The sequence below is a fragment of the Prionailurus bengalensis genome, chromosome C1, assembly GCF_016509475.1.
Source record: "Prionailurus bengalensis isolate Pbe53 chromosome C1, Fcat_Pben_1.1_paternal_pri, whole genome shotgun sequence".
Taxonomy (NCBI): domain Eukaryota; kingdom Metazoa; phylum Chordata; class Mammalia; order Carnivora; family Felidae; genus Prionailurus; species Prionailurus bengalensis.
In genome coordinates, this window is record NC_057345.1 from 158976909 (window position 1) to 158990335 (window position 13427).

The following is a 13427-nucleotide window of genomic DNA, read 5'->3' on the forward strand; positions in this document are numbered from 1 at the left end:
TGCAGAAAAAATAAAATCTGTTTAATAGGCAAGTTTAGTGTACTATCGATCTCTTAATTAAAAATTCAGTTAGCAATATATAACTAAAGTCATAAATACAATGGCATTAAAATGGGCATCCAGAGCAGAGAACCAATGTGCTAGACTTGGGACATGAAACTATTGTCACCAAGTAGATTCTTTAAAAAGACATAATTCAGGTTACATTTTAAGATTTTATTTTTTAAGTAATCTCTAAACCCAACATGGAGCTCGAAACTACAACCCCCAGATCAAGAGTCACATGCTCCACTGACTGAACCAGCCAGGCACCCCTGGGTTACTTTAAATACTCCCAAGTTGTTGAAATGAAATAATATACTATGAGCAAGAATACAGATTTTAATCTCTCTTTCCTCTCTGGATTAAACATCTAGGTCACACTAGATAGCTCTTTAGTCATCTTCCACAAGGAAAGCATTTCATCTCGGTTGAAGAATGTACCCAAACCAACTCTCACTCTCTATCCAAGGTAAACTTTTATTCTGAGGAGTGACAAAAAGAAAAATCTAGGGGTAAAACAAACAAACAAACAAACAAAACTTTTCTCTCTCATATGACCCTTAAAATTAGTCTTTCAAAAACATAATTTTCTGAAATGTGACTTCATATTATTTAAATGAAGGAGTCAGTAGGAAAGGAATTTAACAGCTCTTCAAAACCAAATGGCTAAGATTTAGTTTAAGATAAGTTCATTAGGAAATCAACTCTTTACAGGGCAGTAAAATGTATTATTAATAATATCACCAGTTTTTAAATGTTTCTTACATTATTTCACAGGAAGAAATTTAAATACAAAATAAACACTCTAGAGGCATCATACAGAGTTCTTTAGACACAAAGGCTTTGTAGTCAGATAGGTCTGAAATTTGAGTACTAACTGTTGTTTATCAGGTATTATATCTTCCTGGCTCACAAACCAGCTTTTGAATTAGACAAGATTATGTAAAGTGCTTACTCTGTGTCCTCCAGAAATCAGGTTTTAGTGATTTACCACTCACTTTTTTTCTTTTTAAACTCCACTCAAATACAGCTACCAAGCTCAGACTTGTTCCAAACAAACATATTCGCTATTAACCAGATTTAAATAAGAAAGGTAAGAACCTAAAAGGAATAGTATAAACTGTTCTGTCTTTTCTTGTCTGACACCACCAATCACGGAATGGCTAAACATGAAACTTAGTCTGTGGTCTGAAAGACTTTTTATTCTGAAAACTACTGAATGATTAAGCAAGTTTTGCCACGCTTTGTATCAATACATTAAAGCAGGGAAAGAATTTGATCCTTTCCTGATAATTCCACTGCACATTCAATCCTTTTCTACTGAATCTGTATCACATTGTTGGTCCTCTTCAATTGTGGAAAAAAAACACACTTCAGTGAAGACTGGGAAAGCTGAAACTAGGGAGAAAGTGATTTCAAGGAGATGAAATGATTCCTTAAACTTATGCTACACGGATAAAATTTAAGGTGATTTCAATTTATGTAGTTCAATCTTGTATTTGCTGAGCTTGCCAAATAAATGTGGCATCACTTTTCAATAACTTTAAAAGACATACAGTTTCAAGCTTTTCAGGAAACATGAACACACTTACCCAGCAATAGGATGAACTACAATTGATCGTGGGTTATTTAAATTCTGGATTATTGCACGTCTCGATTTATCAGCTAACCTCATGACACTGATACTCCTGTAAGAAGCATCTGTCCAATAAAGATTCTTTGAAATCCAATCAAAAGTCAAACTTTCAACACTTTCCACCCTGTTGGCGGTGAGAATTTCTCTTCCTGTAAGTTGAAATATGAACAAGGTTTAAGCTAAATATATTTTATGCCACACATTTTCCAACTACTGCATATTCAAATTGTGTCAAAGTTATAACATATTTCAGTAACCCACGTGGAATTCTTAAAAAACAAAAAACAAACAAACAAAAAAAAAAACACTGCTGAGCAACGAGCAACCATAGAGATAAAACTAGAATCTATCCATTCCCAAAAGTTTGGATCTCAAAAAACAGATATGATTCTGATAAATTGAACCAGAAGTGGTATGCCCTACATTTACTCCCTTGTTCAACCTTCCAGAAAAAAATTTCTCATTGCAGAACATCTGAAAGAAGAGAAGATACCTGAGTTCACATATTCACAAGCACCACCCACAGAGAGCTCTGATAAGCCACCAGGTACCACTGGCAGGAGATCTCTGAGGTGTGACCGCCCAACCTTCTCAACAGCCTTTCAAACTGCAAAGTTGCCCTATTTTGAAAAGACCAGCAAAGATTCCAAATGGAAATCAGAGGTACAGGAGGAAAAAAAAGGCCGCTTTTCTCTTGGTGAAATTTTTATGTCTTTTCCCCTTTTTCTTATTTTCATTAAGGAAATCTGAATCACAGTTTGAAGTAGGGAAAACCATCGTAGTGCTTTTTCCATTCATTTACTTAGCAAATTATAAAAGAAAGTCTTCTATGTGCCAGACACCATACTAGATACTTAGGAAACATAATATTGCTAATAGTATTTGTAATAATAGCTTATATTGAGCACTTACTACAAGCCAGGAACTGGCCCAAAGATTTTACATGGAATCATCCATCGTCACAACAGTTCAAGGAAGGCGGTATTATTAGCAACCTTATTTTGTAGATGAGGAAACTGAGTCATAGAAAAGTGAAGCATCTTGGAAGAAGTGTGGACACTGCCTTTGAAGGATTTATAATGAAGTGGAGGCAATTAAACTAAGAGATAGAAATCAAAAAGTAATGGGTATTTTGACAGATGTGCATGGAATGGTATGAAACACAGACTCCAAATGAAGCACAAGGTGAGGTGGAGGTGTGGACAGTTTTCCCAAAGGAAGGGGTGAATTAGGTGCTGTAGGAAAGGAAAGACTTGGAAGTGAGAAAGAGAGAGATTGAGAACTCCACGCGTTTTGGAGGTTAATCAGTTAATGACAGAGGTTAAGAGAAAGGGAGAAATTTAGGTAACCACCAGACCCTGGGAGGAATGGGGGTGGGGAGGGATGATAAGAGGGAAAGGGACAGTGGTCATGCTCTACATGCTCTAAGGCAGGAAGTCTTACATGGAGTAAAGATGTCTACTTACATCTGTTGGTTTTGAGGTAGTTGTGGGATATATGGTGAGATACACAAAAGGCAGTTGGCATTATGGGTGTGAATCTCAGAGAGCTTGGAGGGAGATTTATGGAGGGATATTTATATCACCTGAAAAAAGTTTTCCCTGATCTTTCCCTCATTTGCCAGGTTAGGAGGAAAATCATTCAGTAAATGCCTTACCATAAGTCTCCCCATTCTAATTTATAATGGCTACATAAATGGTAATCCAAGACGCTGAAGGCACAAAATTATGCAGAAAATAGAGGAGAAGAGACCCACATGTTGAACATAGAGAACACGCCTATATAGGAAACAGGCAAAGAAGGAACGACCTCTGAAGAACACCAGAAAGATAAGGAAACGACACTGGAGGTGACCAAGATGAGAAGAGTGTGAAGTGACATAGTTGGCAGATTGAGATGGAGTGAGGAATAAGTGGAAAGTATAAATGTGGAAGTGAGAACAGTTACATGTAGGCCAATGTTCCAAGAAGTCCAACCATGAAATGAAAGAGAGAGAGCTGTAACTAGAGAGACACTTGGACTGGGATGTGGGTTGCACTTTTAGGATGGGAGAGATTTGAGCATATCGGAGTCCCTTGAGAGCTTCATTCAGCTGATCTTGACTTTAACCTGATTTCTGACAACTCATTCTCTACATACGTACTCAATGACACGTATTCGTGGAAAACAGCAGTGTAAAACCTCTCTCACCAAAGCATATTATAGAGTGTTTTAAAAGGTAACTTGCTCATTATGTAGACTTGAAACTGACAAAAAGCGTGATGAGAATCCCAGTTTGACAAAGCAGAAGGAAGCTGATCTGTAGGAGACTGAGCCTACATGTGGCAAAAAACCTAACTCTGCTTTTTGGTGAAAGCTAACATTGACTGGAGTTCTCCAAGCTCAGTGGACCTAACTCTAGTCTTCAGATAGATGCAGTCTGGTTGAAAGTAGAAGACTGACCACACATGTTTTCTCCTCTTCCTTCCAAACTCTACTAACATGACAACAAAGGGACAGCAGATAAGAGATTTTGACACTTTGGAAGAGAAAGGGACTGCAGGTAATAACTCACTGGGGGGGGGGGGGGGGGGGAGGAAGATGCAAACTAAGTCCAGCAGGGGGAAGACACACACACACACACACACACACACACACACACACAGACACTTCAACATATTTGGGGTCAGAGATACCGGGCTCTGCGACACACAAGGGTGAAGAACTAAAGTGCTTAGTTACAAGTTGGTATTAGAAGCAGTGAGACCACCAGGTCCTTCCCGGATCCTGAGCAATTCTGCCGCTTCTGTCCATCTACCTCTTCTAACAGACCAGCAATCTTGTTCTCTGGAGGAAATGATGCAGAGACGCTGTGGGCTCAAAGACACCACAATGCACAATGGCACTGCATCTGCTGGGTGGAACAAAACTGAATACAGGCAAATTGTGTGACTAGTGAACTGAAGGGTCCTTGGCCTCCTGTCCTCTGTACTTCTCCTATAACACAGACGGCAAGCTATCTTCACCTCCTCTTAATCCCCATACCAAGGAGAATGGAGACATCTAATAAGGACAAAGGACTATCCCTAGAAAAAGATTTACTAATATTGATGTTTGGAAGCTCCCCAACAGAAAGTCTGCCTCAATATCTGAAGTTATCCAGCTGATGAGGCCCAAACAGACAGAAAGACCTTCTGGTAGCTTAAACAAAAATCACAGAAATTTGAAGAAAGCTTCCATCATGGGGGAAAAAAATGTGTAGTTAACGGTGTTATATTTGTTTCACATGTACAATATAGTGATTCCACAATTTGGTATATTACTCAGTACTCATCTAGGTAAGTGTAATCTTAATCCCCTTCACCTATTTATGCCCCCCCCACCTCCTCTCTGGTAACTATCAGTTTATTCTCTATAGTTAAGAGTCTATTCTTTACTTTGTCTTTTTCTTTTTTCCCTTGTTCATTTGTTTCTTAAATTCCACATATGAGCAAACCATACAGTATTTGTCTTTCTCTAACTGCCTTATTTCACTTAACATTATACTCTCTATACTCATATACTCTATACTCATTATACTCTCGTGTGTTGAAAATCACAAGATTTACTTTTTTACGACTGAATATCATTCCATTGTATATATACCACATTTTCTTTATCCATTCATCTATTGATGGACATGTGGGCAGTTTCCATAATTTGGCTATTGGGAATAAGGCTGCAACAATTAGGGGTGCAGATATCTTTTCAAATTAGTGTTTTCATTTTCTTTAGGTAAATACCAGTAGTGGAATTACTGGGTCATCTGTTAGTTCTCTTTTCAATTTCTTAAGGAATCTCCATACTGTTTTCCACAGTGGCTGCACCAATTTACCTTCCCTGCAATGGTGCATCAGGATTCCCTTTCCTCCACATCCTTGCCAATTTCTTGTCTTTTTGATATTAGCCATTCTGACTGGTAGCAGGTGATGTCTCATCATACTTTTGATTTTCAATTCCCTAAAGATTAGTGATCTTAAGCATCTTTTCATGTGTCTGTGGACCATTTTGGACCATTTTGATGCCCTATTTAAGACAATGTCTATTTGGTTCTGCTGTCCATTTTTTAATTGGATTTGACTGCTGTTGTTGTCGTCATCATTACTGAGTTAGACTGAGTTCTTTATGTATTTTGGATATTAACCCCCTTAACCAATATATAGTTTGAAAATATCTTCCTCCCTTTCTGTAGGTGGTCTTTTCATTTTGTTGTTTAGTTTGCTGTGCAGAAGCTTGAGTTTGATGTAGTCCCATTCATTCATTTTTGTTGTTGTGTTTGTGCACAAAAACTTACTGCCAAAACCAATACTAATGAACTTCTTCCCTATGTTTTCTTCTGGGAGTTTTATGGTATCAGAAATCATTTTTTAAGTCTTTGATCTACTTTGGTTAATTTTTGTGACTTGTGTGAAGTAAGGATCCAATTCCACTGTATTACATGTGTTTCTCCAGTTTTCTCAACACCATTTGTTGAAGAGACTGTCCTTTTCCCATTGCTTATTCTTGAAACCTGTCTCAAATATTAGTTGGCTATATATGCTAGAGTTCAGTTCTGCGCTCTCTATTTTGTCCTAATGTTCCATAATGTGTCTATTTTTGTGTCCATATCATACTGTTGTTACTGCATTGGCTTTGTAGTACAGTTTGAAATCTGGAAGTGTGATACCTCCAGGCTTGTTCTGTGTCCTCAGGATTGGTTTTTTATTCAGGGTCTTTTGTGGTTCCCTACAAATTTTAGGATTGTTTCTTCTATTTCTATGAGGAATGCTTTTGGTCATTTGATAAGGATTGCACTGAATCTGTAGATGACTTTGGGTATTATGACCATTTTAATAATATCAATTCTTCCAGTCCATGAACTTGGGATGTTTTTCCATTTGTATGTGTCTTCTTCAATGTCTTTCATCTAAGTTTTGTAGTTTTCATTTTACAGATCTTCTACTTCATTGGTTACATTGATTCCTAAGTATTCTATTGTTTTTGATGCTATTGTGCATGGAATGTTTTGTTTTTACGTCTTTTTTGGATGCTTCATCATTAGTGTAAAGGAAAGCAACTGATTTATGTATGTTGATTTTCTGCTCTGCCATTTTATTGAAATTATTAATTAAATTGCAACAGTTTTTGACTGATTCCTTGGGATTTTTTGTATATATAGGGTCAGCAGCAAATAACTGCCTTTTTGCTTCTTTCTTTCTAATTTGGATGGCTTTTACTTCTTTGTCTTACCTAATAGCTCTAGCGGGGACTTCCAGCACTATATTGAATAGGAGTGGTAACAGAGGGCATCCTTGCCTTGTTCTTTATCTTAGGGGGAATGCCTTCAATTTCTCTCCATTCAGTATAATGTTAGCTGAGTGTTTGTTGTACATGGCCTTTATTATAGTGAGATACGTTACTTCTATACCCACTCTGTTAAGAGTTTTTATCATTAAAGTATGTTTTCTTTTGTCAAATGCTTTTTCTGCATCTATTGAGATGATTGTGTGATTTTATCTTTCATTTTATTGATGTAGTGTATTACATTTATTGATTTGCATATATTGAATCATCCTTGCATCCCAGGGATAAATCCCACTTGGTCATAATATATAACCCTTTTAATGCGTTCCTGAATTCTGTCTGCAATATTGTTTATTTTGTTGAGAAGCCTTGCATCAATATTTACCAGAAGTAATGGCCTACAATTTTCTTTTCTTATGGTATCCTTATCTGGTTGTAGTATTTGATAGAATTCTCCAGTGGGTTATAAAATCCAAATATAAGATGATGTCATCATCCAATAAAGTACACAACAGTAAAGTGTGCCTGATTATAATGTGTCTCTCTGTGATGATTATGAAGATATTAACAGAACCAAAATCAATTGAAAATTTATAGTAAATCAACACTCACATATTAATTCATGTTTTTGTTTTTGGGGGTTGTTTTTTTTTTTTTACTATATTTCAAGCCCAGCATCCTTCCCAGAGAGATCCTCTGGCTGCTTGAATATGAGGAATAGCTTCTAATCAATTAACCCATTACTGACTCTCCTTTTATGGAATGTCAGCTTCTTTTATATTAACATTTCTCATCATTAAAAATATACCCTTAAGAAAAAGTTTTTGTTTTAACTTAAGTCACAAAAAAGTAATGGCTCTCTTTCCTTATTTAAAAATATTTAGCAAGCCAAGTAAGTTCTAGTTAGAAAATTATTATTATTATTATTATTATTATTGTTATTATTAAAAAATAGACAAAGCATGCAAAAAAATTTTAATGTATTCTCACCTGTGCCATTGATATTTTGTTTAAAAATCATGTCTTTTGATGTATCTGAAAAAAAGATAGTGTTCTCTTGGGCATCAAAATCAACCCCAACAAAGAAAGAAGGATTTCCTGTCACTGGAACTATGACATCTTCTTGGGTAGACAGGTTGAACGGGATGCCACGAACAGCCACCTCAGATGAAAAGATCAGGAACTGCTTAACAACTGTAGGAAGAAGAACACATCGCCATGAGCCACAGGCTGGTTCTTAAATTCCAGAGAAATTACTTATACATCCACAATGCACATTTTATAATTCAGAAATGTACTTTTGAAATAAACATAAAAAATAAATCTGTGGAAAACATAGTTGGAAACAATGGGAAGAGAGGAAAAAAAGATAAGCAGCTATGACGGCAATATAACTATTACAATCTTTCTTCTTCTCGAGAAATTTATCCTTAAGATTTATATAAAACATGGTTCATAGGCTGAATTTCTAAGGCAGTATTAACTGGCCTGCATAGTAATTCCATCAAAACCCTTGCTTTGGATTAACTTTTGAATAGATATCTATACCAAGAATCCTACTGCAGTTTTTAAGGTATTAAGACCGGTGAAGGAAGAATTAACAGTAACCAGGTAAGTTATTTAGAAATAAACAAAGAAGGAAAAGATGGGAGGGGAGAGGAAAAATAGAGGAAATAGGGGAAAAGGAGTGATTTTAAAATCAAAGAAGTAATAGTATGTCAGGAAATCAAAAAGAGGTATACCCAAGAGGTATACCCAAAAAATTAAAATTGCAGGAGTTTAAGTGCAAAATTATTACACAATGTAGTGTCAATGTAACAGTCAGAAATACATGGCTTTTTAAATGAGGGTGATTTTTATCTGAGTCTGGGATTACCTACAAAGTCAACAAATTTGGGGTGCCTGGGTGATTCAGTTGGTTAAGCAGCCAACTTTGGCTCAGGTTGTGATCTCGCAGTCTGTGAGTTCAAGCCCCACATTGGGCTCTGTACTGACATCTCAGAGCCTGGAGCCTGCTTTGGATTCTGTTTCTCCCTCTCTCCCCCCTCTTAAAATAATAAACATTTTTTTTAAAGTTAACAAATTTGTCCCCGGTAAAATTAGAGAATTTACATTCCAAGCCCAAAGCAGCACCATCTGGGGAGGAAGAATTTGTCAAGGCATTAAAAAGGAGAGTTTTCAAGGTGAAGACAAGAGAAACAAAAGTTGTAAGAGTGTGCATTTCATCAGCTGAAGCTGAGGCAAGAGCCTAATCATGAGAAGATGTGTAGGCAACAAAAGAAGAAAAAGGGGCGCCTGGGTGGCTCAGTCGGTTAAGCATCCGACTTCGGCTCAGGTCATGATCTCACAGTTTGTGGGTTCAAGCCCTGCTTCAGGCTCTGTGCTGACAGCTCAGAGCCTGTTTTGGATTCTGTGTCTCCCTCCCACTTGCTGCCCCTCCCCCACTTCTGCTCTGTCTCTCTCTCTGCCTCTCTATCTCTCTCTCTCAAAAATAAATGAAAAAAAAAATGTAAAAAAAAAAAGAAGAAAGAAAAAGAAGAAAAGAACTGAATTGCATCCCAGAGCATAGAGGCAGATATAAATAAAATCTGAACTGAAAAATGAAAAACTAGATGAGTAAATGAGCTGCCCCGACACTTAGTTTGCTGTGGAATGCAACAATAAAGGCAAGGCTTTATTCCCAATAAAGTTAAGGCTACCAGCTAAAGTGGGAAAAGTATACACAATAGAGAAAAGAACTCAAAATTAAATGGTATGGAATTTTAAGAGAATAGTTTAGGGGCACCTGGGTGGCTCAGTTGGTTGAGCGTCTGATTCTGGCTCAGGTCATGATCTCACGATCCGTGAGTTCGAGCCCCACATCGGGCTCTGTGCTGAGAGCTCAGAGCCTGGAGCCTGTTTCAGATTCTGTGTCTCCCTCTCTCTCTCTCTCTGCCCCTCCCCTGCTCATACTCTGTCTGTCTGTCTCTCTCTCTCTCAAAATAAATAAACATTAAAAAAAGAGAGAGAGAGAATAGTTTTAAAAGGAGACAAAGATTTCAGGAAGGAGACAAAGGGGAAAGGAAGTCCAAGGAAACCCTCAATGTGCAATTAAAGGAAAGACCCATGGGACAGCTCTGTGTATGAAGGGAGTAGTGCCTACTGAGGAAGATGCTCTGTCAGCTACCGAAGGCTTATTCACCATTAAGAAGTATGACAGCTTGGGGCGCCTGGGTGGCGCAGTCGGTTAAGCGTCCGACTTCAGCCAGGTCACGATCTCGCGGTCCGCGAGTTCGAGCCCCGCGTCGGGCTCTGGGCTGATGGCTCAGAGCCTGGAGCCGGTTTCCGATTTTGTGTCTCCCTCTCTCTCTGCCTCTCCCCCGTTCATGCTCTGTCTCTCTCTGTCCCCAAAATAAATGAACGTTGAAAATAAAATTAAAAACAAAACAAAAGAAGTATGACAGCTGGTCCAGTCCTGTCCAAAAGCAGCATATACCCTTATGCTGCCTGCCAAAAAGAGAGCCCAAAAGTGATTACTTACCAACACAGTGGCGGTTATCCACATCCAGGCTGAAACCGAATGTGCACCTGCAGCGGTAACCCAAACCATCATTATCTGTTCTGTGGCTGAGGACACAGACCTGTTCACAGCCCCCATTGTTATCTCCACATGGGTTGTTAACTAGAGGAAAAAATATACAGGGTTAAATCTCAGTTAGAAATGTATGATTGCCAAAGACATGTGAAACCACTTTGAGCCCTGTAGGTGAAACAGAATAATGGGTTTGAAACTCAGAAACACCACCGCTGGTTGTTGCTGTGTACATCCACATTTACCTGCTCTGACTCTCCCACCTACTCTCAAACTGCAACACACAGGGTTCCCACAGCTCGATAACTTTGGGAATTCTTCTCCCCAAGACCATTATGTCAGACCCTGTCTGCTAGCCTCAGTGGTTAGAAAGTAACTGCCTCCCCCCAAAAAACTTTAGGGTTATTTTTACCATTCATAAGATATAATAAGTAACTATTATTCACTGGATGCTCGCTTTGTAAGTAAGCCAATTTACAATCAATGACTCTAAGAGCTAAATATTATTATCTCAGTTTTATTACTGCCCAAGATTATTCAGCAACTAAACTGGAAGTCAAAACCAGATCTGATTCCAAAACCTTACATGCCTGCAATACAAACCAGTTTATACTTCCAAAACCCATTCTCAAAGGAATGACTGAAAAAGCTCACTGTACACAAAGCTTTTGTCATGGCCAAAAATGTCACGTCTGCTTTGAAAATTACCTTCTTAACCTTTGACTTACTCTTTAAAATTATCTCTTTACCTTCTCAGGCGGATTGATTTAGGGAAACTACAAAGAAAAATAATTTGGATGATAAAATTGGGTAATATTTTTGGTCAAGGACAAATAGGAATTTAGTAACTGATAAACTGATTATTGCAAATAAATATTTCAAAAATGTTTTCAGGGGCAGCATGCATTTTCAGCTAACGTATGTTTTCCCAGGATGAATACACTGAAGGATATTCACCTGAATGTATCAGTTCTAGTGGCTGGTTTTTTGTTTAAAGAAAATAAATAAACCTAATTATAGTCTTTCTCCACTGTAAAGTCAAACCCGCCACTTAACAAAGGAGTTTTAAAGTAAAATCTGCCTTTCCCTGAATTAATGTTCATTGATTGTAAACTTTCTATCAACACAGAAAAGAGCCATATACAGTCATAGTCATGCCAATTTAAAACAAGACTTACTATAAAATAACAGACGTCTATACAATGTCTGAATCAAAATAATTTTTTTTTGATGTGACCAGCCTATGACACCAAACACAGTCAGCCTATGACAGACCCAATGCAAACCAAAGAACAAGTGTCATACATATACAACAGAGAAGAAGAGAAATTGGTTCTGACGTCACCTCAACTTGGGCATGTTATTTTCTTCTTCTGGGCTTCGATTTCCTCAAATTTAATATTAAAGGATTGAATACAAGATTTCTCCTAGTAGAATAAGAATACATATTTTGGTTTGCTTTGTTTGCTGTCTGTCCCCAGCATTTAGACAGGACTTGGCACATTGCTGGTGCCAAATAATATCTGTAAAAGACATCTCTAAGTTCCCTGTAGATTCGGCATTTTAACTCTGAAATACGTCAATTTCTCCAGAAGGCCCCAGGATCTACAGAGCCAATTTCAGAGAGTTTAACTCTCTAGATAACCCTCCATATATTTGAAAATGCCACCTAAATCTCATGATATCGCTCATCACTAACTTCCATGGCTGTGAAAAAAAATCTTTCTACCAAGGCTAGTACTGAGCAGGATTTCCATTGTTCTGGGGCAAACATACCATAAGGCTGCCTGAGGGAATGATAAACAGTCACTCCAAAGGGCCTCAGGGAGGTCTGGAGGTACACTTGTGGACTGGTCTCCGTGAACTTATTTGCCTTCATTACAGCCATCTTTGTCCAATCAGTAAAGTATACATAACCTTCAAACAAGCTTATTCCAAAGGGATGAGGAACGAGTGAGCCTCCGTGGACGACCGTCTTCCTGTTGCAAAAGATGTACATCACACAATTTTTTTTACCTTCATTTTTTTTTTAATTTTGTTTTAAGTTTTATTTATTTTTGAGACAGGCAGAGACAGAGTATGAGCAGGGAGGGGCAGAGAGAAAGGGAGACACAGAATCCGAAGCAGGCTCCAGGCTCTGAGCCATCAGCACAGAGCCCGACTTGGGGCTCAAACTCACAAACCGTGAGATCATGATCTGAGCCAAAGTTGGACGTTTAACCGACTGAGCCACCCAGGTGTCCCATACCTTCATTTTGATTAAAGGTGGAATTAGTTCAAGTAAATGCTTAAAAAGCTAAGTAATCTCTTGATCCAAATGTAGAATATATAGAAAAATATTTTTTAAGTTGTAGGTATATCTCCACCTACATTTGATAGAAAGATTTTCATGTGTCTCTTGGGAAAGACCCTTGAAAATAAAATTCTAGCACCAGTTCTAGTTTATTCTAGACTTTTTGAAAAATTACTGTTTTCTCACATGCTTCTTTAAGGTTATCACACAAAAAAGGGGAAGAGGGTTAAGATGTGAGATACCATTTTGAAATCCATAGGTGAAAGAGTATAACGAGGGAATGGAAATGTAGTAGCAGATACCTTCAACTTACTTCACGCTGCAGCATTAACCATTTCTTAGCAATTAGGGAGCTGGATAGTAAGTAGAACAATTCCAGAACAACCATACAGACCTATTCCTGATGTCATTCTGGAAAACCAAAAAATAGCACGACTACTGTCATGCCTCAGGATAAACCTGTTTGCTCACCACACTTGTAGTGGAGGCACATAGTGGCCAGAGCTGCTTTACGTAGAAGAAAATACAAGTAAAAGGTGCCAAGCAAGGATAATGTCTGCCATAAGTTCTTCTACATCAGTGAC

The 13427-nt window shown here is 37.9% G+C and overlaps 1 protein-coding gene across 2 annotated transcripts in view; it reads right to left on the bottom strand.

The window, feature by feature from the left end:
• LRP2 (LDL receptor related protein 2) overlaps nucleotides 1-13427 on the bottom strand; it is a 199123-nt gene that overhangs the window by 106822 nt on the left and 78874 nt on the right. For both annotated transcript variants that reach the window (XM_043576972.1, XM_043576970.1), the window contains exons 14-17: nucleotides 12327-12529; nucleotides 10500-10640; nucleotides 7970-8173; nucleotides 1635-1827 (exon numbers count right to left, since the gene is read on the bottom strand). In XM_043576972.1, the coding sequence (XP_043432907.1) occupies nucleotides 1635-1827; nucleotides 7970-8173; nucleotides 10500-10640; nucleotides 12327-12529 (741 nt within the window). The remainder of the gene's footprint in view (nucleotides 1-1634; nucleotides 1828-7969; nucleotides 8174-10499; nucleotides 10641-12326; nucleotides 12530-13427) is intronic.